A 24,510-nucleotide genomic window follows, 5' to 3' on the forward strand; every position below is an offset into this window, starting at 1 on the left:
ATTTATAAAGGGATTTATTGGAATACTGAAAGTCTATTTCTTTAAAATTAGAGACTCGTTATACATCATGAGGCACATAAAACAAGCTGAACAACTGTTCACTTGTACCTCTTTGTGTTTAAGAACGGATAATTTATTATTGTTGTAGATTCGTTGGGCGTTGATTGAATAACAGCTGTCTGCATTTTGTCATTTGTTGTTTACGTCAAACTGACCTTTTATAACCTTCAACTTCAAACCTTTGAAGGTGACAACTTATCGCATATCGGACTTGTTCTTTGTAATCTATCTTTCGTTCAGGACAGTTGACTAAAATGGCTTTAAACAAGTTGAGCATTGATAAATTAAACCTTGCTGGAAAAAGGGTTCTAATGAGGTTAGTAAAGTATTTTACTTTGTACCACGTAAGATTACCTCGCCCACATAAATTGTCAAGCAAGTTTAGAGAGCCGGTACTTTGTTATTTCAGATTTTTGATTCAAGTGGGCTGATCATGAATGAAATTAAAATGCAATAATGAACAAGACATTTCCACGCCAATACTAGGTTTATAAATCTTAAGTGTTTATGAACGATCCCAGGAAAGTAGGTTATGTTCTGAGTTCTGGTAACCCCAAAAATATTTTGACAGTTTCACATTTAACACCGGGATTAGCATTTGTCTATAGTTTGTATAAAATTCTATAATTATCAGCCAATAGAACACAGAGCTTAACTTCTTTACTAATAATTATCTAAGCTAAAGCATGCTGGAGGCTTGTAATGAAAAATAAATCATACTTAAATAAATTGGTGCATTTTTAGTGTACTGTAGCCTATATGCGCTCCTTTGTCACACCCCATCTTACTGTGTCATCTAGGAGTGCTGAGGTATCAGTACCGTTAACATTTTAAGCATGCTGTCTTCAGTTGTCTATGGAAGAAACACCGGTAGTTGTCTCTACAGATTGACACCATCTAGACTACCATATTTTGACCATCTACTATTGGCCCAAATTTATGAACAAACAGACAAACATATACTACTCTTTTTTTCTTTTACTTTCCTAAAAAAATTTGTACTAAAGTATTCATGAATATCAAATAGTATGCATAATTATCACCCTAATTTGATCACTACCCTAAGATTCTAAAACGTAACCGAGTCTCAAGTAGATTAGGTTATAGTCTAGAATCATTACCATTACTGTTAGGCTATGATTCTATTCTCAGACCTCTATTCAGGATATTTTGATATGCACAGCACATCGGTGTCCAAACGACTTTTGTACTGGCCTTTCAAATATTGATGATATTTTAAATTAAAGAGCAACGCAAATCAGTTTTGTTAGAAAGCTTATACATGTTTTAAAGTGAGCGTCATTCATCATCAGACAAACATAAAAATGGAATAGCCACATCAGTCATGTTTCTTGATTCCGTGTAATTTAGGCTAATTTTTATTTCAATTAAGTACGGTGTTTAAAACTTAACTCTGTTGATCTCGATTGCACCAAGCAACCTGAGTAGCCTATATATTTTTGAATTTCATAGTCATAGTTTGTTGAAATTCACATGAAAATGCTTGCAGATATATATTTTAAAACGGCCTCTTTAATAATATAAAAAACTTGCATTGCAGGAAACCCTTAATGGACTTGCATTGTATAGAAATTTACAGATGGTTACAAGTTATGTTAATGTTCACTGTAACTTAGTACATTCACTATGAGTACGGTATTTGACGTTTAATTCGTTGAACCATATTATGGATGGTACTATGGATGGATGGATTGGTATTGAAACATAACTATGGATGGAACTAAACAAACCATGTCGTTTGTGTGTAGCCTATTTCGGAATGAAAATATGTAGTTTCAATTGAGCCATTGAGAGAGTTTGCCCTCATCAAATACACTGACTTTTTAGACAAGCCAAATTAAAAATAAAACTTACTGTTAACTATAGCAATTCTTTTAATTATCACATCAATTATGAACGTATCAATAACCAAGGTGGAAAATATAAATTTGCCTCTGGACTATATTATTATGACAATAATAGGTTTTACATACCTCCTTCAAATAGTCAAAACTACTTGACATCAAAACTGACTATTTGACAGAGGTATATGTAAAACCTGTTATTGTCTTTTCATTATTAATTCAGGCTTAAACTATATTCAAGTTGGATTCAATTTTGTTACTTATTTTATTAAGTATTGTGGAATCATGCTTATCAATATATTTTGGCTCCTGCATAGTCTATCTATTTTTTAGATGGTAAAACTTCAAAATTAACTGGTCTATTTGATAATAAATTAAACCTCTTCAAATCTTTGAGCATTTGATTATCATTATCAACCCTCTAGAAAGAACATAGCATAATCTTCTCTTTGGTAATCCTGTTCTATCTGGATATGGTCCTCGAACGACTCTTAAAGTCTACAAAGAGTCTACAACCCCTTAGACACGGTGTCTACAACCTCAATGCCATCCTATACAGGCATTCCAAAATGTTGTGAATGACTGTAGAGATTGGCATTTCCTGGTGCATTACAAGACAGCCTGTAGAGCCAGGGTCCTGGAGTTAGGTAGGCGAGATTCTGTTGGAAATTACCTCTTATGTAGTCACTACATTTTTCTTATCGTATATAGGCTACTCCAAAGCCGAAATTATTTATTCCAGGCCTAATCATACCTTTCTCTTATTTTCTAGAGTTGACTTCAATGTACCAATGAAAGAAGGCAAGATCACAAACAACCAACGTATTGTAGCTGCTTTAGATTCTATCAAGTATGCTTTGGACAAGGGAGCCAAATCCGTAGTCTTATGCTCTCATCTAGGTCGGCCGGATGGCAGCAAAATCCTCAAGTTCACTCTTGCTCCTGTTGCTGAAGAATTGAAGAGTCTATTGAAAAGGTTGGTTAAAGTCTACTATACTTTTAAAGGTGTTTGATCAAAAACCTTATTTTCTAATTCGTATTTCTATCTTTATTGGGTTAGAGATTGTTTTTGAGGCTGAAATGTAAGGTTGTTAAATGAATTGATACTTACAGGGCTTGAAAGTGGGCATTTTCTTAAGTGTTGGTGTTCTCTTATCTAAGGGCTCAACCATAGGCCCAACAGAATTGAAACTTTGCAATAATTTCTTATAAATTATGCTTACAAGACAATTATAACTTTAGTCTGGAATCAAAAAAAAGTTGGATTAATTATTTTGTCATTTTGAATCAAAACAAAAATACTTGGACTCTAAAAATAGTGTCCAACAATTATTACAGCATACTAACCTTACAAATAAAAAGGTCAACTATTTAAAGGTTTACCCATTTGATTTAGTTTGGAGAAATAGCCTCTGGATCGTTATTAATCATTGTTATAATCTAAGGCTTACCTTACGATCCAATTGATTTTTTGTGGAGACCTAGGTTTCTACGCCGGAGCGTTATCGTCAGTCCTAGGCTAAGCTAAACTTTTTGTGTTTCATCTCTTACTTGAGAGATTGTCGGTTGAATAGAATTTTTACAAATATAGACACTGAATATACATCAATATTTACAAAGACATAGTGGAGAACTTAGATGCATGGCCATGATCTTGTCAATCCTAACCTCCAAAGTTGAGACGTGATAAGGATGACTTTAACAACTAAAAATTGGAAGTTATTACAATCATCCTTATCACGTCTCAACTTTGGAGGTTAGGATTGACAAGATCATGGCCATGCATCTAAGTTCTCCACTATGTCTTTGTAAATATTGATGTATATTCAGTGTCTATATTTGTAAAAATTCTATTCAACCGACAATCTCTCAAGTAAGAGATGAAACACAAAAAGTTTAGCTTAGCCTAGGACTGATGATAATGCTCCGGCATAGAAACCTAGGTCTCCACAACAAATCAATTGGATCGTAGGTTAAGCCTTAGATTATAACAACAATTTAATTTAGACTTTATTTGCAATTGTTACTGTATTGTTGTTAGTTTTAATTTTAAAATTGTCATTTTCTGAGGGGAAGAACATCTTGCTTGCTGCAATTTTTTCACATCTTGTTTCTTTTAACCGTTATATTTTTACCTTCTTTTTGAAAATCACCTCTGCGGCTAAATAGGCCGCCCTGCACTACGCCATTATGCTAAAAGTGGCAGTGGCAGCACACACAGCAACATTTGGGGGACTACTGAGCTCATCACGGCAGTTCCCCTGTTCCCAAACAGCCTTAAAGTTTTTCCTCTGAGTAAATCCATGTCACATTTCCATGTTCAAAATGTTAAGGACTTTTGTTTGTAACCAGATTCTAGGTCTAAGCTACATAATATTTAAACATAACATATTTGTTTAAGTTGTTAATGATTTGTTTCTTTTTCCAATTTTCTTAAATATATGATCAAGTTTGCATGTTAATTTATTTTATAATGCCGATTTTCGACCGTTTAAAACTGTATTTACAGAAATAAACTTAATTAAAGCTTTGACAACAGTTTTTTGTATTGTCAATTTGTTATGCAACTAGCAGTTCATTATCAGTCAATGCCCAGGCTATAAATATACTCTTACAACATATAACTGCCTTTTCTTAATGCATTAAGTTTTGTTAAACCTATTATTAAAACATTTAAGAATGTAAATCTATAATGGGCATTATATACTGTACTCCACAATTATTTAAAAAAGGGTCCTTATACTAAAACTTAAGATTGAAAACTTAAAGGAATAGAGTTCAGCAAGTATAGTATAGTGGCTGATGGATACACAATGAAAAAATCAGAAGACAATATACAAGCGTTATGTTTTGTTTTATTTTATTGTGTATCTATTAGCGCCTGGACTCATGTAAAGGCTTATCATCTCATGTAAGTTCCCTGGACTCTATATTCCTTAAAAAAATTCCTAACCAGCCAAATGGCTTTCCTTTAAGTTAAAACTTAAGATATGACATTTACAGTTAGACGTAATCAAAGATTGGTTTTGTATTTGAATTAGTAATTTTTCTATCACATCACTGTTGATATCTTGCATTACTGAGTAGGTGATTAAATCTTATTGTACAGCCCTTTATTTTCTTCATCTATCACAAAGTTAAGATTTTCATCTTAGTTGTTTTATGTTTTTTTATTCTTTCACAGGAGACATGATCATATGATTGCTAGAGGGTTAGGTTTGTTGTCAGCCTAGTAGTTAGTGCCGCGGACTTTGGTGCCAGAGAGAAGGGCTTGATCCCTGGTATATTCACAAAAGTTTGAGGGATTTAAACTACTTTCACTTAACGTCTTTCACACTGAAAGCCACTAGCAAAGACACTTATAAAAGAAAAAAAAATCTTTTGAACTTGCTTTGAACACTATGGACTCTCTTAGATCGTTGGTTATCTTGGGATCCTACCCTTGTCTGAACCACAATATCTCAATCACTAGAAGTACAAATAACCAAAATCACTCACTTTGAATAATTATTTAAAGTGCTATATACAAAAAGTTTATGGTTGGTTTGGTTACATAGCTATGAACAAAGTGTATGTGCAAGTATGTGAGTGAAAATGTAGCTGGTTGCTTGAATTGAATGCACCCGTACAAGGGGTTTTTTTTAAGTAACTGTTACTTTTTGGATTGAAAATACCTGACATAGATTTATGAATTCAGTATTTTCCTATTTAAATTAATTTTTAACGCAACTCGAGTCTACGCGCAAGCCCTGCCTATGTAGGCTTTTTCCTTGGTTATAGAGGGTATTTGTTTTAATGTTTTGTTAACTTTATTTGTAAGTTACAGCTTTAACTCATGTATAATTATAAGTCACAAATGTTATAAGCTGTATTATTTATGAATAAAAAAAAATACAATTTACTTTATGCACAAAATAATGGGAAATAAAACATTATTTAATTTTATTTTGTATAACTTACCTCAGCAATGGCGGTTCTAGGACCTTGTCAAGGAGGGGGCTACCGGGGGGCTTGCTCCACAGCAGAGGGGTCTGGCGGTGCTCCCCCGGGAAAATTTGGTATTTTGAAAGCCGTTTGGTGACTTTCTAAAGCCATTTTTAACACCTAAAACCGTGCCCAATGTCCATATAATCCCATTTCACCTGTTGTTTGTCATGAGCAAGTAGACATTTAAAAAATTAAACTATGACGATTGCATTCATGAATTTCAAAACACACTGTAGACTACGGCCATATCCGCCTAAAAGCCGTTTGGTGACTTTCTAAAGCCATTTGTAACGTCTAAAACTGTGTGCAAAACCTCCCATTTTCCCATTTTATTTGTCATAAATAAGTAGACATTTTTAAAAGTAAAACTAACTATGATGATTGCATTCATAAATCTCAAAACATATTGTAGGCTACGGCCATATCTTCCTAAAAGCTGTTTACTGACTTTCTAAAGCCATTATTAATTTCTATATCTGTGTCCAACTGTCTAATAACCTCCTATTTCACCTGTTAATCGTCTTTGTCATGAGCAAGTAGACATTTAAAAAATTATCAAAACATAGGCCTACTGTAGACTACGAAGCCACGTCTTCTAAAAGATGTTTGGTGACTTTATAAAGCCATTGTTACCATCTAGAACTGTGCCCAATTGTCCTAAAACCTCCCATTTCCCCTGTTATATGTCATGCAAGCAAGTAGACACGTTTTAGCGAATTTCCCTATAGGGAAGTAGCTATTACCGTAGGTCTCATGGTAAGACTTAGGCCCGGGACCGATTTACTTTTTCATTTTGATGTCCCCAGAGGACAAAAACACCATTCGTTCAAATTTTTATATATGTATATAATATAGATATATATATAGATTTATATATATATGTGTCCGTGAACACGATAATTTGAGTAATTTTTATCCGATTTTGATGAAATTTGGTTTGAAGGTGTAAGGCGGGATAAACTTGAATGAGTTCGCGATCCAGCATGATCGGACCATGGGATCAGGGTTTTATGGGGGGTTTTATGGGGTAAAAATTGGTTTTTCTCACTTTTGACCCTCAAAACACAAAATTTCCCTATTTTTCTCTAAACCTTCTTAAAGAGCTTAAAAAAACAAACAATTCAGTATATCAAAGTGTTTTTGTACAGTTATTAGTTACGGAGAAAACTAAAAAAATTGTAAATTTAAAATTCCCATGTTATTCTTATGGAGAATATTGTAAAATGTTGTAGTTTGCTTGTTTATGGATATCTTTTGATCAAACTTGACAAATATATTCATTTTCTACTAAGCAATAATTATTTTACTTAAAACACACACTTTATTAGTTTCCTTGTAGCAGCAAACCTAGGTACTCGTTAAACCTAATGTTATTTAAATAGATGGATTGAAAACTAATTCAGCCAAATGGAAATTCGCTTAGACGGCAGGTTTGCTGCGGCGGGGGTATTTGAAAATTACGTTTTTCTCCATTTCATAGATCTGTCACAATATGTATAGTATAAAATTCAGTAATAGCATTGACTTTATAAACTTAAACACTAGTGTTTATATAGTCAATGGTAATAGGCTACTGGTGCTATCGCTGATGGCTGATGACTGTGTAAGTTAGTAACTAGCAGACAATTTGAAAACTAGGAATATGAAATCAGCTGTTTCCCCGTCCTTGCTGTAGGGGGGGGAGGGGGGCTTTAGCTCCTGTAGCCCCCCGTTGGAACCGCCACTGTACCTCAGTACCTTAAATGATTAATTTTAAACAACAATACTGCCGTTTGTTACAGGGATGTTACTTTCCTACCGGATTGTGTGGGACCTGAGGTAGAGAAGGCTTGTGCAGACCCAAAGCCTGGTTCACTAATTCTACTTGAGAATTTGCGTTTCCATGTCGAGGAAGAGGGCAAAGGTGTCGCTCCATCCGGAGAAAAGGTAGATTAACATTCCTCTTAGTTATCGTAATAAACAGTTTACCCAAATCGATCTATTATTTTATGAAATAACTTCTTGATCAACTTCTTCGTATCTGTTATTAAAATACCTGAAACTAAAAAATATGCCAAATAACAGGCCACTGTTGAGACTTGTGTCATTACTGTAGTTAATGATGAGGGATTTTGTAGCCCTAACATGTCCACTAAGCATTAACTATAATTTCCGCCAAATCTTGCGTATTGAAAATATCCATATGGACTGATGTCAACTATATTAGACATTGCACAGTGTCTTAAGTAGCCCATGAGGTAATTTAAAGGAAAATGAATCAAATTCAATATATTTGTTATGAATTTAAAAATCTCAATTTTATGCAAAGAAAAATATTTTTAACTTAAATGAACATAAAATCTCTGTCAAACAATAATTTTGTAAGAAATGCAACCAAACTGCGTTTACACCAGAGTTTGGAACAAAATGTATGGAACTTTTTGTTTGCAACACTTTGACAACAAAAGTTTACAACAAATCATTTTCTTAGATTTTTTTGGAAACAATTTAATCTCCATTCTTGAGAACACGAGGTCAGTCCGAGGTGGGTAGCAGGGAAGTGTTGTAAACAGCGTAGAAGTACAGAAACATTTGTTTGAACAAATATTTTCTTCATATTTGGAACACCCATTGATCTTTGCTGACTTCTGGTGAGGAACAAAATTTCTGTTGTACACACTAAAAAACTTTTTCCAACATAAAAATGTCTCCGTTCAAAAAGTTGTGTTTTTTGGTTTTTTAGGAACATTAGTTTTAAACAATCCGGTGTAAACATTGCCTTAATATAGCTCTCATTTACTGTTTGGTTACTAAAAAAACAATCAATAGTAGGTATATCTTTATCTAACCAAGCATTGTACTGTCAGTAAAGCAGGAAGTTAAAACTACTGTTTTAAAACCTAAAATAAACCTTTACTTATCAGGGTTTGCAAAACAAATTGCACAAGATAATTGATATGGTTTCTTAATTCTATCTCAGATCAAGGCAGCACCAGAACAAGTAAAAGCATTCAGAGAGTCTCTCCGCAAGCTGGGAGATGTTTATGTAAATGATGCTTTTGGCACGGCTCACCGAGCGCACAGTTCTATGTTGGGCGAAGGATATGAACAGAGAGCTGCAGGGTTTCTACTGAACAAGGAACTCACCTACTTCGCTAAGGCCTTGGACAACCCAGAGAAGTAAGTGTAGTATGGAACATTTGTAGATGACAAGGAAAAACATACATAATGTATTCTAATATTACTAATCCTACAATCCTTTGTTTGACATAGAAATTTTGAAAAAATCATCTATAATTTCTCGCCTTGCTGAAGCTCTGCGAAGATTGTGCTTGGAATTAGTGTGAAAAGTTAGCTTGCAGTCAACATATTTATTGACAAAATTGCTTTGACTAACCACTTTTTAGCAAATTTCTCAATAAGGAAGAAGCTAATATCGTAGGCAGCACAGAAGGACCTAGACCCGGGACTGATTTACTTTTTCATTTTGATGTCTCCAGAGGTAAAAAAAAACTATTCGTTCAAATTATATATACCGGGGTCCCAAAAAGAATGGATCAAAAGTAAACTGGCATAAACACTTTATTATTAAAGAAAAATATTCAACTTTCTAAATTTTTTCCTACCATGGTTTCAACATCTAACTTCAGCACATTCTCCGTTATTTGCTTAAAGAAGAACAAGTTGGTGTTCTAGCTCTGACCATACATTGTGGTGAATTTTATTAGATATTTTTTCAAAGGCTTCTCTTTGCTTTATCTTTGTTTCTAGTTCATCTATATTGGAGATTGACAAATGATACACGTGATCTTTCACAAACCACCAGACAAAAAAAAATCACACCACAGATTTCACCCCTATAAACCATCCAATACACTGTGCGTTCAACTGCACCTTATAAAACATAGGTATATTGGTATATTATTGCATCTGTACGTTTTGAAAATGCAAACAACTATGCAACAGCCAATTACTGCTGAAGGGTACTAAAAAAACTTTAAGATGCCAGTTTTAAAATCAGCCATAGTTAAGTTTTTTACGACCCTTGGTAAAACGTATACAAAAATTTTGGTATGCCGACATACACACATTCGAACGTCAAGAAAAGAAGTATCAGCACGTAAACCACTTAAGCGATAGTTTGCTTATTTTGCATAATTTCTTTTTTCAAACTTATACTTAACACAGATTGCATTTACGACATTGTTGTAGATTGAATGAATAACACAAAATTACCTTTAGTTTGGCTTTTAACAAAGAATCTAGCTTGAAATAAAACTAAAATATGAAACAACTAACATCACAAACAAAAACTATTTCTAAACATTTGAACAGCTGCTATACAATGTACAGATAGAAAGGAATTACTATACGTCATTGTATTGTATCGAATTTACTTAACGACTTATTGCGAAGTGATTGGTGGTTGTTAATAGAAGTTTATATTTGTTTGGTCCTAAAGATGACCCGAAATGGTTTTAAAATGACTTTACTGTATTGTATAAATAAAATGAAGAACTAAAGGATATTTTGATAAAAAGTTGATGTAAAGAACAATATACAGGCTATTAACATTAACTATTATAAATAAATACTATGATAAATGTCAACAACACAAAGCGAAAACAATTAATGATTTTTTGCTCGAAAAATGTTTCACTCAAATTTGTTGATATTTTCATGGCATAAACTAACATTTAGAACCTAGGAAGAACAGTTTACAACAAAATAGATCTACACGTATAGTAATTATTGGGATAGTTAACATTACACATTATTCTTGAAAACGCAAATTACTGTATGTAATACCGTAGGAAAACAATTTAAATAATAACATGAAATGCAACACAAACGACAACTAAAATGTAAGTAGTGAAGTGTTAGTGGTGTAAAAGGGTTCTCTCTAACTCTGGTTCTTTGGAAAAGTACCGGTAACGAGAATTGAGTCGAAATTTGGCTATGGATAATTGTGTAGGCCTACGTACCAATAGGGGATGGGCTATAGGCCGTTGGCCATTGACCAAGCGACAGCAGCGCAATAGCGGTGAGTCGAAACCGAAGTGAAAATCGACTTTAGCAGCATCCGTGATCCTCTGTTACGATCACAACAAAATCGTAAAGATCTTCCGAGACCGCAGCACTATTCCCGATCACCAACTGCAGTTGTGATTTTGTACTTGACACAATGGCCATCGAAACACAGTTAATGAGTGGAAACCTCGATTGTAGGCCATTGGCGATAATGATTTAATATAAGTTAGATTCCCAGCCCTTTACAAAACTGATTCAAGGCCTTTTTCCCTGTTATCAAAACTCATGTACAATTTGATACACACAAAAAAACAACAGAGAACAAGAATAAATAGCAAAACAATTAATACCATGCAATGTGAGTAAATGCAGTCAAAGCAATGTTGATAAAAAAACAGATACAATTGATGAACTAATTCATGAGTTGTGCTGTTGAGTCGAGTATTTATATGTTAAGCAAGAGATATAGAGCATAAAGCGTGCTTCAATATGCTACAAGCAACAAAACTATTGGAGAGCTGGAAAAAAATGCACACTCAGGTCGTGAATCAGACAGTAAAATAGGCAACACTGTCACACACACCATTTGGCAACTTTGGCCGGAAGTGGGTGTTAAACTCATAGGTCTCCCCGTTTGGTCGCATGTTAACTGGTAAAAAAAATTACAAGTATGCAATTTTTAATTCATTTTTATGTTGTTTTGGTATAAGTTATTATATTAAATATAAATTTTATGAAATATCATAACCATCCAAACCCACTCTCCTCAAATGCTAGTGTTGGTGTACGTGTCTCCCCGTTTCCTAAGTCCTACAGGTATGTGTGTGTGTGTGTCCATAACTTTCTTTATATACTTGATAACTAACTATAATAACTCGAGTCATTTTGGTCACATTTTGATGAAATTTGGCATGAATGTGTAAGGCTGGATAAACTTGAATGAGTTTGGTAACCAGCAGGATCGGATCATGGGAACAGGGTGTTATATGATTTAGACATGTTGCTAAAAATTGGTTTTAAAAAATTTTTACCATTAAAAGATGAAATTGTCAAATTTGTATTACAACCACCGAGAAGAGCTTAAAAGCCAAAAAAATGTTGTACATTGAAGAATGCTGTACAATTATAGAGGTTACAGGAAAAAAAACTGTTAATTTAAAATGTTTATGTTATTTTTATGGAGAAAACAAAACTGTTGTAGATTGCTTGTTTATAGATATATTTTTATATAATTTGTCAATTTTATTTCTTTTATCTTATACTATTAATATTTTATCTAAAAACACTCTTTCCCTTCCCAGGTATCTAGCAGTAAATCTAAGTACTTGTTAAATACAGGGTTACAAAAGAATGTCAGGATTTTAAACGGTCGTTGCTTGGGGACTGTTAAAAATTATTAAAACGATTTAAACGTCAAATTGAAGGGAAAAGAACAAAGTGTTTTTCTCTTACTTTGATAAAATTCGGAACAATCGAATAAAATTCAGATTTTCATCAATCTCATATGAGCTTAAAACTAGCAAAGTCTGTATGCTTAGGGTGATCGGCGAGTTTATCTGATGACTTAACTGAATTTGGTAGGCACAAAGACTCATACGGATAACATCATGAAGTCACGATTTAGGTATGTTCAACTAAAGACTTTGTCGGGTAATCGATTTGTGCAGGCTTCTGATGCAATTGTCGGATTTCTTTGACTTTGTCATCACTTGTTTTTAGCCGGCCAGGCGAATGTCCTTTCAAAACACTTCGGAGCCACGAAATTCATTAAACCAGCGTCAAATTTCTTTATCATCAAGTAAATTTAAATTTAGTTTAATTTAGCAGTCAATTTAAAGTCTGCAAACTACAGATTTAACCTTGTGCCTTCAGTTGTGCCCTAAACATCGTACTGGCGACTGGCATCAGCTTGTGAGTTGCAACGGCAACCTACCACCTCGCACCTTTTTTGCGTATGCAAAGGTCAAAGTTTCCTCCCTTGCTATTTTATAAAACTTTGCTATTTTAGCTTCAATTTGACAGATAAAACGTTTCATTACCTTGAATAGTACCCAAGCAATTACGATTTAAAATCCCAGGATTATTTTGTAAACACCATGTATAATGTTATTTAAACAGGAAATAAATATGACTTGTTTAGAGAAATATTTGAGAAAAAAATCCAATCAGACAAATTGAAATCCGCTTAGTCTGCAGGTTTGTTGTAGTGGGGTTTTCACTTTCCATTTAACACGCTTAATGATACAAAATGTAAAATTTTTTAGTTATTTTGCCTAAAGATTCTCTTGCACATCCAATTCAGGCTGATGGTAGCGGCAAGAGAGATAATTAACGCATCCATCTCTGTAGACTGTCTGATAACTAGTAATATGTATTTATGGGCTTATTTTTATTTTTTAGACCCTTCCTTGCTATCTTGGGTGGAGCCAAAGTTGCTGACAAAATTCAATTGATTGACAACCTTCTGGACAAGGTTCAGGAGATGATCATTGGGGGAGGGATGGCTTACACTTTCCTCAAGGAGCTGAAAGGAATGAAGGTAAAATTAAATATTCCTGCCGAAGCACATCTGGCTGATCTGATTTTCACTTAGGCTAAATATTTCCTCAACATGCCAGATTTATTCCCTATTTGAATACTTACTTACTTACTGCTTACTGCCATGGCCACTTGTACCCTAGCTGGTACTTGGCCTCGCCAACACGCTGTCGCCAATAGTCTCGGTCCCATGCATCTTCCTCTACAAGCCTCATCCTTTCCAAATCTTTTCGTACTTGACCCCACCACCTGGCTTTCGGTCTACCTATTGGTCTTCTTCCCCTCGGATTTCCTCTGAGTGCTATCTTCAGTAGACTCTCCTCCTTTCTCCTTAGGATATGGCCAACCCACCTTAATCTTCTACTCTTAACTTCTCCAATGATATCAGGGTCTTGAAATAATTCTCTTATCTCCCGGTTGTGGCGGATTCTCCATACTCCATCTTCACATACTGGCCCATATATAGTTCTCAAAACTTTGTTCTCAAAAGTTATTATTTTCTTTTCTGAGTTCTTGCTCAGGATCCAATTTTCCCCTCCATATAAAAGTACAGGTCTTACTATAGTTTTGTAGATTCTAATTTTTGTCTTTCTCGTTAAAAGTTTTGATTTAATTAGTTTACTGTATGCGTACCAACTCTTATTTGCTAAATTTATCCTATTCTGAATTTCCATGTCTTCCGTATTTTTGTCAGATAGTAGAACGCCTAGATAGGTGAAATTATTTACTCTTTGGAATTCATGGTTGTTGACTTGAAAAAACTCTTCATTATTTCCAGCTTCTCCTCTTGTTACTATCATGAATTTGGTTTTTGCATAATTTATTTTTAGCCCTACATACTCAGTTTCATTTATTAGTATCTCCGTTAAAACCCTAAAATCTTCTTTTCTTTCAGCCATCAGTACTACGTCATCTGCAAAAGCTAATATATTAATATTCGTTCCTAGTTTTAGTCCTATGTGTGCATTTTTTATTGTTTGTAGGGCTTCCTCTAGAGCAATGTTGAATAGGAGGGGAGAGTCTATCCCCCTGTCTCACCCCCGTATTCACATTAAATTTAGTTGTGGTTTCTCCATCTATCTTCACTTTACAACGAGAGTTTGAGACACATGTGGTTACTAATTTAATAAGCTTATCTGGTATTCCGAATTTTTCCATTTTCTCCCATATCTTTGCTCTGAATAGGCTATCATACGCTTTTTTGAAGTCTATAAATAAACAATAGCATTCCTTGTTGAACTCCCAGTACTTTGCTAAGCATTCCTTAAGTATAAAAATCTGGTCCACAGTGGACCTGCCTTTGGTGAATCCAGCCTGCTGTTCACCGACAAAGGAATCCGTATATACTTCAAGTCTTCTTTGAATAATTTTGGACAGAATCTTATATGTAACATTTAAAAGAGATATTCCTCTATAGTTATTACATTCTTGTTTATCCCCTTTTTTATGGATGGGCACTATTAAAGCTTCTTGCCACTCTGTAGGAATAGTCTCTTTATCCCATATTTCATTAATTAACCTATGTACTTTGTCTATTATTATCTGGCCTCCTGCTTTCAGCATCTCTGCTGTCACCCCATCTTCTCCGGGTGCCTTATTGTTTTTGAGGTCGTTTATTGCACCCTTTACTTCTTCTGTGGACGGATTTGGTACAAAAGGTTGTACATTCTGAAATGTAGCTCGTTCTGTGTGATTTGTATCCTCTTCACCATTTAATAGGTCGCAGAAATATTCTCTCCATACTTCTAGACCCTCGGCTTTCTGTATAATTACTTGCCCTGCTTTGTTTTTTATGCCATATGCATTAGGTTTGAATCCTTTTTTGAACCATCTAATTCTTCGATAGAATTCTCTAGAGTTGTTAGCTGTTTGGTCCTCTTCCGTCTTTTCCAGCAATCTATTTATCCATTCTCTTTTCTTCCGTCTGAGAATTTTTACTGTTTCTTTTGCTTTAATCTCATAGTTCCTTCTGTCAATCTCTCTTCCATGTTTCAACAAAACGTCTTTAGCTTGTTTTCTTTCATTTATCATTGTTCTACAATCTTCATCAAACCAGGGTTTGTTTTTGCTTTGTTTTTTCTTCCCGCAAACTTCCTCAGCACATTTTTGTATTGTGTTTCGTAGTGACGTCCATCTCTCCTCAATAGTGAGTTCGTCATTTTGTTCTTGTTCCTCCAAGATTTGAAATCTATTGGATAGTTTAATCTTGAACTCCTTAGCTGTGTATTTGAATACAGTTGTACTAATATAAACTAGTTATAAATAAACAATTTTTAGCAATTCTTACATCAATTTAAAAATGGCTGAACAAAATAATTGAATTCTTTTCCAGATTGGAAACTCACTGTTTGACCCTGAGGGTGCTAAGATCGTCAAGAATCTGACAGAAAAGGCTAAAAAGAATGGAGTTCAAATCCATTTGCCTGTAGACTTTGTGACTGCAGATAAGTTTGCCGAGGATGCAGCGGTTGGTTCCGCAACTCTAGACAGCGGAGTACCTGATGGATGGATGGGGTTGGATGCAGGTCCCAAGTCTAGCCAACTCTTCAAGGAAGTTGTGGACCGAGCTAAAGTTATCGTATGGAATGGGTTAGTTATACTAATAACTTAAGATAGGTAATGCAAGTATACTTCTCATCCGATTGTATTGTAATGGAGGGTAGGCTAGGCAAGCTGGGTTGATGTTGTTTATTTGAGATCAGGCCTTGCAAAGTAGTAGGCATGCTGGAGGGTCTTACACTCAGTAGTGGCTCATTTCTACTGAATTTTCCGCATTTACTTGAGAAAATGAATTTGATTGTAGCTCAGCTCTGTTTATTACAGTTTGTAAAACCTAGACAAATAAGTTGTAGATGACTATATACCCTAGGGCCTAGGCATTATTAGATATTGAATGCATTAGCTACTACATGATAATGAAAAAGTAACCTGCACCATTCGAATGTACTTGCAATTTAAAAAAATCCTTCTACTAATTTTAGTTGTAACTGTAAACTGGTTTATGCTGTAAATTAATCAAGTTAATTGAACACTAATGCAAATATCAATGCTGCCCTCAGACCTGTTGGTGTGTTTGAGTTTGAGAACTTCGCAAAAGGTACCAAAGCAGTGATGGACGCAGTGGTAGAAGCCACCAAGCGGGGGGCGACCACCATCATTGGTGGGGGTGACACCGCCACCTGCGCCGCCAAGTGGGGAACGGAAGACAAACTGAGTCATGTCTCCACCGGCGGCGGTGCCAGCCTTGAACTATTAGAAGGTAATCTTTTCTAAATCCAGTTGCAGGGTGTAGGACCAAGTTCCATACCACAGCCAAACCTTGATAACTCAAAACTCAAGGGGACACCATATTCTTTGATATAGGCATGGTTCGAGATAGTTAGAGCTATGTTGTATGGAATTAGACTTACAGAGGTATTTTTAGATGTAGAGGGCCACAAAAAAATTTGACTTACAGAGATAAAAACTTTGATGTATTCCCTACAGTAAGTAAAGGGTGGGGCAGGGAATTATTCCTTATTTTGAAGGTAATTATAAGAAAATTCAAAATTGTAGAACTAAACTTTATATTAGGATCAAATGGTTACATTTGGTAGTTTATCTTAATATATGTTTACATGGTTTTAAACCGTATTTCCTGCAAGTGGTGTCCCTAATTAACAATGCACTGCTGTAGTCTGGTTCTGGAGTTCATCATAACTCTGTAAAGCATTTTTTGTGAAATGCAGAAAACTTCAAGGTGAATTTCATATTTCAAGGCATCCAGGGTCCTCTCATGAACTACCCTAGAGTTAGCATCACTCTGATAACGCATACTCTGCTTATTTGCCACTCCAGAAATATGGAAGTGTGCCTCGTTTTAAACAAAATCCAAGCATCATAGTAAAAGCCCGCTATTAAGTTTTCACATACTTGAATTTGTTGCTAGTCCCGTTGTGTGAGCTCAAGAGCAACTACCATCTTGTATGGATGGAGGTGTATGTCCTCTGCACAGTTTGTTTAGACATGGCCAGTATGGATGCATGCTTTCGATCAGAGCGTTGAGACTGTGAAATCGATCTTCTGACAAGGTCATGTTTTCAGGAGTTAGGACTGTTCTTTGAGCCTCGACTATCATTTGCAATATACTGCAAATACACGGAAGTCCTTCACCCACACCAAAATAGATTTGCGATCTGGAACAGCTTTGCGACAGGGGATCCGAAAACAAATTTGCAGCGCATGCTGCACAGCAAGAATATACTTATTTTGGGGGAAATATGTCTTGACTGTAAAAGTGCATTGCTCACTCGATAAAGCCATGTCTACTACTGACAGTGCTATTAATAGGAAATCCTAAAGAAATAGCATCATTAAAGTCTACCCCCACTCCTCCAGCACATCCCCACTACTCACGGTGCTATCTTAAAAGTAGAGATACTTCCCTGCCCCACCCTGTGCAATTTAACTGCAGGCAGATATCTTCTTCTGTTTAAGGTGGTTTAAGGGCAGTTATGGGAGAAACACACTATCTATTATCAGGGTTTTTCATGGAACTTCCATAGTATTTTTACTGCATCATAAAGTGTAATGTCGAGTGCCTCTTCATCAATTGTTTTAACTTTTATTCTGACACTTATTTTCACAAAATATCACTCACAAATGCGCAAACAAAAGAGAGGATGTGACTAGAACGCAAGGGACTCGTAGACTGGCGGAGTGGCAGCCAACAGTCAAATGACTCATCTACAGGTTGCAACAGGCTTATCTGGAACCTCAAATTGCACAGTTCAGTACGTGGACCATACTCCCAGAAAAGTTTGAGATAGCGAGGTCCAATAGAAAAGCTTCCAATTATACTTGACTTATAGAGGCCTCTTTTAAAATAAGTTTCACTTAACTATTGTACTTTGAGCTATAGAGCTAAAATAATACAATATTCGACTAATAGAGGTAAAATTTAGTTTCAAAATTAGTTAGAGTTATCTTCAGATTTTTTTTTTACTTAGATAGGTTTGGGTTTGATAAGGAAATTGAGTTATAGAGGTTCTAGTATCGAGGTCTGGCTGTAATTCTTTTAGTGATGCTCTATCAACCTTTATCTGCGGTGGGTTGACGATGAATATGTCAAGGGTAGTGGAGGGGGCAAGACTCCAATAGAGGGGATGTTAGTGGGAGTTGTAGAAGGGAAAGTGATGGGGGTAGAAAAAGAAAGAGAGATTCAGTTACATGGAACTGAACAACAACTCAACCGATTTTTGAGCAACCCAAGTGAAAAAGTAAACTAATCTGACTTTACCTGCATTCACAATACTTCAAGTCTGAAAGTTGTAGTATCCATCCTTCAATGAACGCCCGACTTGTAGGGCAACATACTCCATCCATCCTCTATCTTTCTCACCCTCCATATTCTGTCTCTCTTTATCCCCTCAATTGCCGGAGAGAACCATAAATCAGGGAATTATCTTTATCAATGCAAGCATGGTCCGTCTCCATAGCTGCATTTTCGTTATAGGAATGAATTTTTTCAACATTAAAGTGTCAGCATAAAAAGACTAGTGTTTATGTGATCCTTGTCTGAATAATCAAAGGATAGGATACTAACACAGCTGAAATGATGACATACTCACTACCTGTCAGTGACTTTAAATAGTGCAAGTAGACTTCTCATGAAGCCTGTTTTATGTATGTTTTGTGTTTATGAAATTTGAGGGCGCATATCTTTACATAGTGTTTTTCTCATTTAATAATAACTAAAGAATAGGACACAAATGATAAAATCCAGCCTGTTTTATAATTTGGGTCCTACTCTTTTGTTACCATTGGACAAGCAATATTCCATAATTAGGTAGTTTTATTTGGCAATTCATTTCAAAATTAGTTAACAAGAAACATAATAGTAAATAAAACACACTCCACATAAACTGTACAAAAAAACTTTAAAACTATCTTTAGCTAATCCACAAGGAAGATAAATATTGAAAGCAGTAGCTAAAATGTTCTGTTTTGTCATGTTCTTGTTTAGTATAATGCTGAAAGTAAATATAATAGTTTAATGAAGTCTCAAAATATTCTTTTTTTAAATAATTAACACAAACCCAATATTAACATTCACTATTTCCTTACATTTATCAGCATTAGTCAAAATGAATATTAGCTACTCATTAAGTTGAGTTTATTACTTTTCCTTTTGACTAATTGCAACAAATTCTGTTTCAGGTAAAATTCTTCCCGGCGTTGCGGCTCTGAGTGATCCGTGAACGGCATTTACACAATACACTGATTATTTTACTGATTGGCCAATTAGATATGTTTTAGATGTAATATCAATTATTGTACGTACAGATTTATATACAGGCTAACCAACACTGCTGTGTATATTAAAATTGTTTCCAATTATATGAATTTTTTTTATAAAATGAAATATACTTGCATTCCAAGATGTGAACATGTTTCTGTCTTGTGTATTTGTTTGACTTTGTGTGTCCCTGTAGTGTTGTTTCCTTCAATTACTGTAATAAGTTAGACATCGTGGGTTTAATACCAACTGCCTTGAGCGCCTGAAATCTTTTTTTCATACAATCTTACCTTTTGTTCCCAGAAGTGTGGATTCAGGTTGGAAATAGTGTTTTGTACCGTTTTTTTCCAATAAAAATGGCGCCCAAAATCGCCGGTCACTGGTTACCGGGCTGGCCTGCCCAATGAAGTTTATGGGCATCGTTACGAAAATACTCCATTTTTGATCTCACAAACACTGTTTTTCACACTAAAAATGTTGAATAGAATCACTACAACTAATATTTACAACTATATACAGCCCTTATCCCTCCCAACCATTGTTTATTTCAATCACAGTGAATCATGGAACTGCTGATAACAATTTGGTATTTGGGAGTCCATCTTTATTAAAATAATACCCCCGCCGCAGCAAACCTGCCGACTAAGCGAATTTCCATTTGTCTGAATTGATTTTCAGTTAAATATATTTTAATAACATTATGTTTAACGAGTACCTAGGTTTGCTGCTACAAGGGAACTAATAAAGTGTGTTTTTGAGTAAAATATTGATAGCTTAGTAGAAAATAAATAAATTTGCCAAGTTTGATCAAAATATATCCATAAACAAGCAAACTACAACATTTGACAATATTCTCCATAAGAATAACATGGGAATTTTAAATTAACAATTTTTTTTAATTTTCTCCGTTACTAATAATCGAACAAAAATACTTTTATATACTAAATTATTTGTTTTTTTAAGCTCTTTAAAAAGGTCTAAAGATAAATCGGGAAATTTTGTGTTCTGAGGGTCAAAAGTGAGAAAAACCAATTTTTACCCCATAAAACCCCCCGTAAAGCCCCGTTCCCATGATCCGATCGTGCTGGTTCGCGAACTCATTCAAGTTTATCCCGCTTTACACCTTTAAACCAAATTTCATCAAAATCGGACAAAAATTACTCAAGTTATCGCGTTCACGGACGTATATATATATATATATATATATATATAAGTCTATATATATATATATATATACATATATAAAAATTTGAACGAATGGTGTTTTTGGCCTCTGGGGACATCAAAATGAAAAAGTAAATTGGTCCCGGGTCTAGGTCTTGCCGTGCCACCTACGGTAATAGCTACTTCCCTATAGGGAAATTCGCTAAAAGGCAGATAAACTAAAATAATAAACAACAAAACATATTGTTGTGTCTCATAAAAAGCAAAAAAACAAAATGAATACGCCAATAAATGCCCAAAGTCAATAAATTGTGCAATTGGCAAGTAACTGGTCTCACAATAACTCTGGTTCTTTCCACAAGGTTGCGCCACACTGACTGGTTTATTTCAGAGGGACCTGGCCAGGCACAGGTGACCGGGCCGGCCTGAGCGTGCGGCTGGTCCTTGGTGACTGGCCCGCACTCAACGTACTGGATACTGGAACCAACGGTACTTATACCATAATATTATTTATCTACAGTATATGTAGACGGAGGTCTAAGCACAGACCTCTGGATGTAAAGTGTCAGGCGACCAAGGTTTTAAGTAAAGAGTAATTAATTAATTAGCTATTGCTAATATAAAGAAAGGTTTTTCATTATATTGGCATTTTTATTTGTGACAAAACGTAGTAAGAATTTTTCATAAACTGATAGAAATTATTGTATAAATAAAGTTTATTTGGCACGGTTTTGCTTTGACTGTCACAGACCAAGACCAGGATTGAATGCGTAAAATACAGTTTTTAGTAGTGTTTAATTTCTTCATATAATGGAATAGATATCAGAGTGTAACAAATGAGTGGTACCGTAGTGGTCGTGTGTATTTAAAAAAACCTAAAACACACTTAATAGTTGAAGTTTAACTTTTTAAAATCAATAGTTCACCATATTCAGAATATAATTTGTTATTGTTAGTCTATCCTAATAGTAATAAACAGCAGTTAACCCTTCACGGACGGGTGGCGGATATATCCGCTTATGGTTTTTGATGTTCTGGACAGGAAGCGGATATATATCCCCATCTCCTCAGACAGACTGGCAGGTGCTTGAGCAGTAACCAGATGTTTCACGGTACCAAGGCGCCAATTTCCTGCTCTCTCCATGGCTGCCCTCTCTCCCGCACTCCCCCTCTTTCCCGTGCCTACCCCTCTCCCGCGCCACCCCCTCTCCCGCGCACCACCCACCTCTCCTACGCTGCCCAAAACTTCCCACTTTTGTATACTTTAGTAGTTTATGCAACAATCACATAAAGATAATGTTAATAACACGAGTAAACCATTTAAGATACGAGCCTTGGCCAGTGTCTCAAAAACTTCTACGACTGTTGTTAGGACTATTTACACGAGTTGCGTACATTACTTTACCTACAATACGATACGACTCCTGGTAACAGACACCCAATCTGTCATCAACCTCTCCTAACATAAACAGTTCCACCATGCTGTAGCTTTGTAGGGGTAACTTACTGGCTAAATCCCAGGTTTTTTATATACCTATTTAGATTTCCTTATTTATTAGAAACCTTGACAATGTACCTGTCTGTGTATTACATTTGTAATAACTTTAACAGATGTTATGTGCAATAAAGAATTGTCATTTGTCATTTGTCATTTGTCATACAACCGTTTTTAATTACTAACAACCACTACTCATAACTTCTATGAGAGGATATGTTTTCGTTTATAACCTCTCATTGCCACTGACAGTCATGCAACGACTCATTGTACAAACCACTAATTGCACCTCTCATTAAAAAATTAAATTTGTCTTAACAGCTGTGTAGTTTAAGTTCGAAGCATTACAACTTTACTTCTTTCCTCTCAATTCTTAAACCTCATTGGTCCGTCACTCATGTTGTTAAGTAAAACAATGCTGTTAAAAGTGTTAATTGAGAAAACAAAAGTGAATCCTTTCAATTCTAAGAACTGAACCAAAACAGCTAGTCTAAAAAACGGCCATAGGTAAAACAAATAACAATTCACATTTTTTGTATTTTAAAATTTTTTATCTTTCCATACTGAAAGTAGCTAGTTTCGATAACAGCTGATAAATTTTCCTTGCTCTAAATTTACTTCCCCTTGCTCTTAATCAGTCCTCCATGCCCACTATGTGTGCTAGTGTTTACTTTACAATTTATTCTCATTATTGAAATCAGCTGTTTTTATTGCTCAGCAATACAAATAAATGAAAAGAAAAATATTCATTAGCTAGATTTGCTGTGCAATAAACATAAGCATGAACTTAAACTTTTAATTTTCACGTGGTTATGCAGGTTTACTACAACCTTTCAGCTTTTATTTTCATAAAAAATAAAATTAATTAGGAAGTATAATAGTTTTAATTTTACTGAGGTCTGTAATTTTTTGAGTATTTTTGCGTCTTGATGAATAGTATCGTTCATAGCTTGAACCGAAAGTTATTTTCCAGCACTTGCTCTAATTATTACTGTCATTTGCTTTACAGCGCCTCACACATGAAACTTGAGCTTGCACTGGGAAGCCACTTTCGGTATTGTACAAATCATGAAATATACTATTCCTCAATCTAGGTTTAACCAAGATGATTTCAGCAATAGTTAGAACTAATAGTCGTGCTTAAGTAACTCAATCTATTGACTTAACTTTCCACAAATTATGTTAAATTATTTTAATTGTATAAAAAAGATGCTCAATCACTGAGGCAAAATTTCCTCACACTCACTCTGATCTATCGGACTTAGCAGATCAAGATAATGGTCCAGCTGCTGAGGTAGCAGTGTCTTTAGCGTTGAGGCCAACAACGTCGTCGAGTTCATCTTTCTGTCTCTTGTCAACACTTGAATGTTCTGCTTGCTCCATAGCTTGTAAAACGAGTCACAACTCCAAACAATGGATATCCTATCATAATCGGTGAACAATATATTGTAAGAAATATCTTCGTTCGTTGCTTCCCCAAACATAGTCACCACATATTCACCTGTTAAATCGTTTGAGGGTCTAACAGGCTTGGCAACACCGTATATCGATACTGGCCCGTTTAGCACTCTTGCCAACATTCGAGCCTCAAGGCGAAACCCGTTCTCTCCCACAGGTTTGTAGACGACGTGTTTGCACATAACTTCCTCTCTTAGGAAAGACTTGAACTGAGCTTGTTGATACCAGACGCCCATGTACCTGTCCCGGTCGAAATCAGATATTGGTACAACTTGAGGACAATGCCTTGCGAGTAGCTTTTGGGAATAGACAAACATGAATGTTGAGAAGTAACTGCATAAGAGAAAAATAGATCGGCACTCTGAATACATTGTGCTGGCATATCTTAGTGTTGACCAGCTAGCCAAACAGCTATCCACTATCAACTGTGATGTCAAATAATCTTGAACTCCCATCTAAGAGATTATATTTTATGTTGTCTTTCAACAGCAAAAAATCGTTGACGTGAGACGTACATAATCGACATTCATCAACTTGATCCTGAATTCAAAATTTTGGTAATTTTGAAACATTTTATTAAGTTTACCACAAAACCAAAAAAATCATTGCATATCAATGAAATAGTATTTTTTTATATTTTTATTAAGTCGACATTA

The 24,510-nt window shown here is 35.1% G+C and overlaps 2 protein-coding genes across 2 annotated transcripts; one reads left to right on the top strand and one right to left on the bottom strand.

The window, feature by feature from the left end:
* The first annotated feature begins 221 nt into the window (after positions 1-221).
* LOC128998243 (phosphoglycerate kinase-like) lies at positions 222-19,887 on the top strand. Its single transcript, XM_054424294.1, has 8 exons — positions 222-376; positions 2,698-2,901; positions 7,694-7,838; positions 8,872-9,071; positions 13,323-13,461; positions 15,793-16,049; positions 16,520-16,719; positions 19,659-19,887. The coding sequence occupies exons 1-8, from the start codon at positions 315-317 to the stop codon at positions 19,697-19,699; spliced, it is 1,248 nt and encodes a 415-aa protein (XP_054280269.1). The 5' UTR covers positions 222-314; the 3' UTR covers positions 19,700-19,887.
* Positions 19,888-23,613: 3,726 nt separating this feature from the next.
* On the bottom strand, positions 23,614-24,225 carry LOC128999095 (uncharacterized). Its single transcript, XM_054425450.1, has one exon. It carries the CDS (start codon positions 24,223-24,225, stop codon positions 23,614-23,616), a length of 612 nt encoding a protein of 203 aa, XP_054281425.1.
* Between the last annotated feature and the right edge of the window lie 285 nt (positions 24,226-24,510).

The sequence above is a fragment of the Macrosteles quadrilineatus genome, unplaced genomic scaffold (assembly GCF_028750875.1).
Source record: "Macrosteles quadrilineatus isolate MER2022 unplaced genomic scaffold, UCM_ALF_1.0 Scaffold_7__1_contigs__length_78375512, whole genome shotgun sequence".
Classification (NCBI taxonomy): domain Eukaryota; kingdom Metazoa; phylum Arthropoda; class Insecta; order Hemiptera; family Cicadellidae; genus Macrosteles; species Macrosteles quadrilineatus.

Excerpts from the sequence above, each read along its gene's own strand:
- LOC128998243 (XM_054424294.1), top strand. The coding sequence starts at position 315 with ATGGCTTTAAACAAGTTGAGCATTGATAAATTAAACCTTGCTGGAAAA. Across the intron at positions 377-2,697 it reads GGAAAAAGGGTTCTAATGAG|AGTTGACTTCAATGTACCAA; the intron begins GTTAGTAAAGTA and ends CTTATTTTCTAG. Across the intron at positions 16,720-19,658 it reads CAGCCTTGAACTATTAGAAG|GTAAAATTCTTCCCGGCGTT; the intron begins GTAATCTTTTCT and ends ATTCTGTTTCAG.
- LOC128999095 (XM_054425450.1), bottom strand. The coding sequence starts at position 24,225 with ATGTATTCAGAGTGCCGATCTATTTTTCTCTTATGCAGTTACTTCTCA.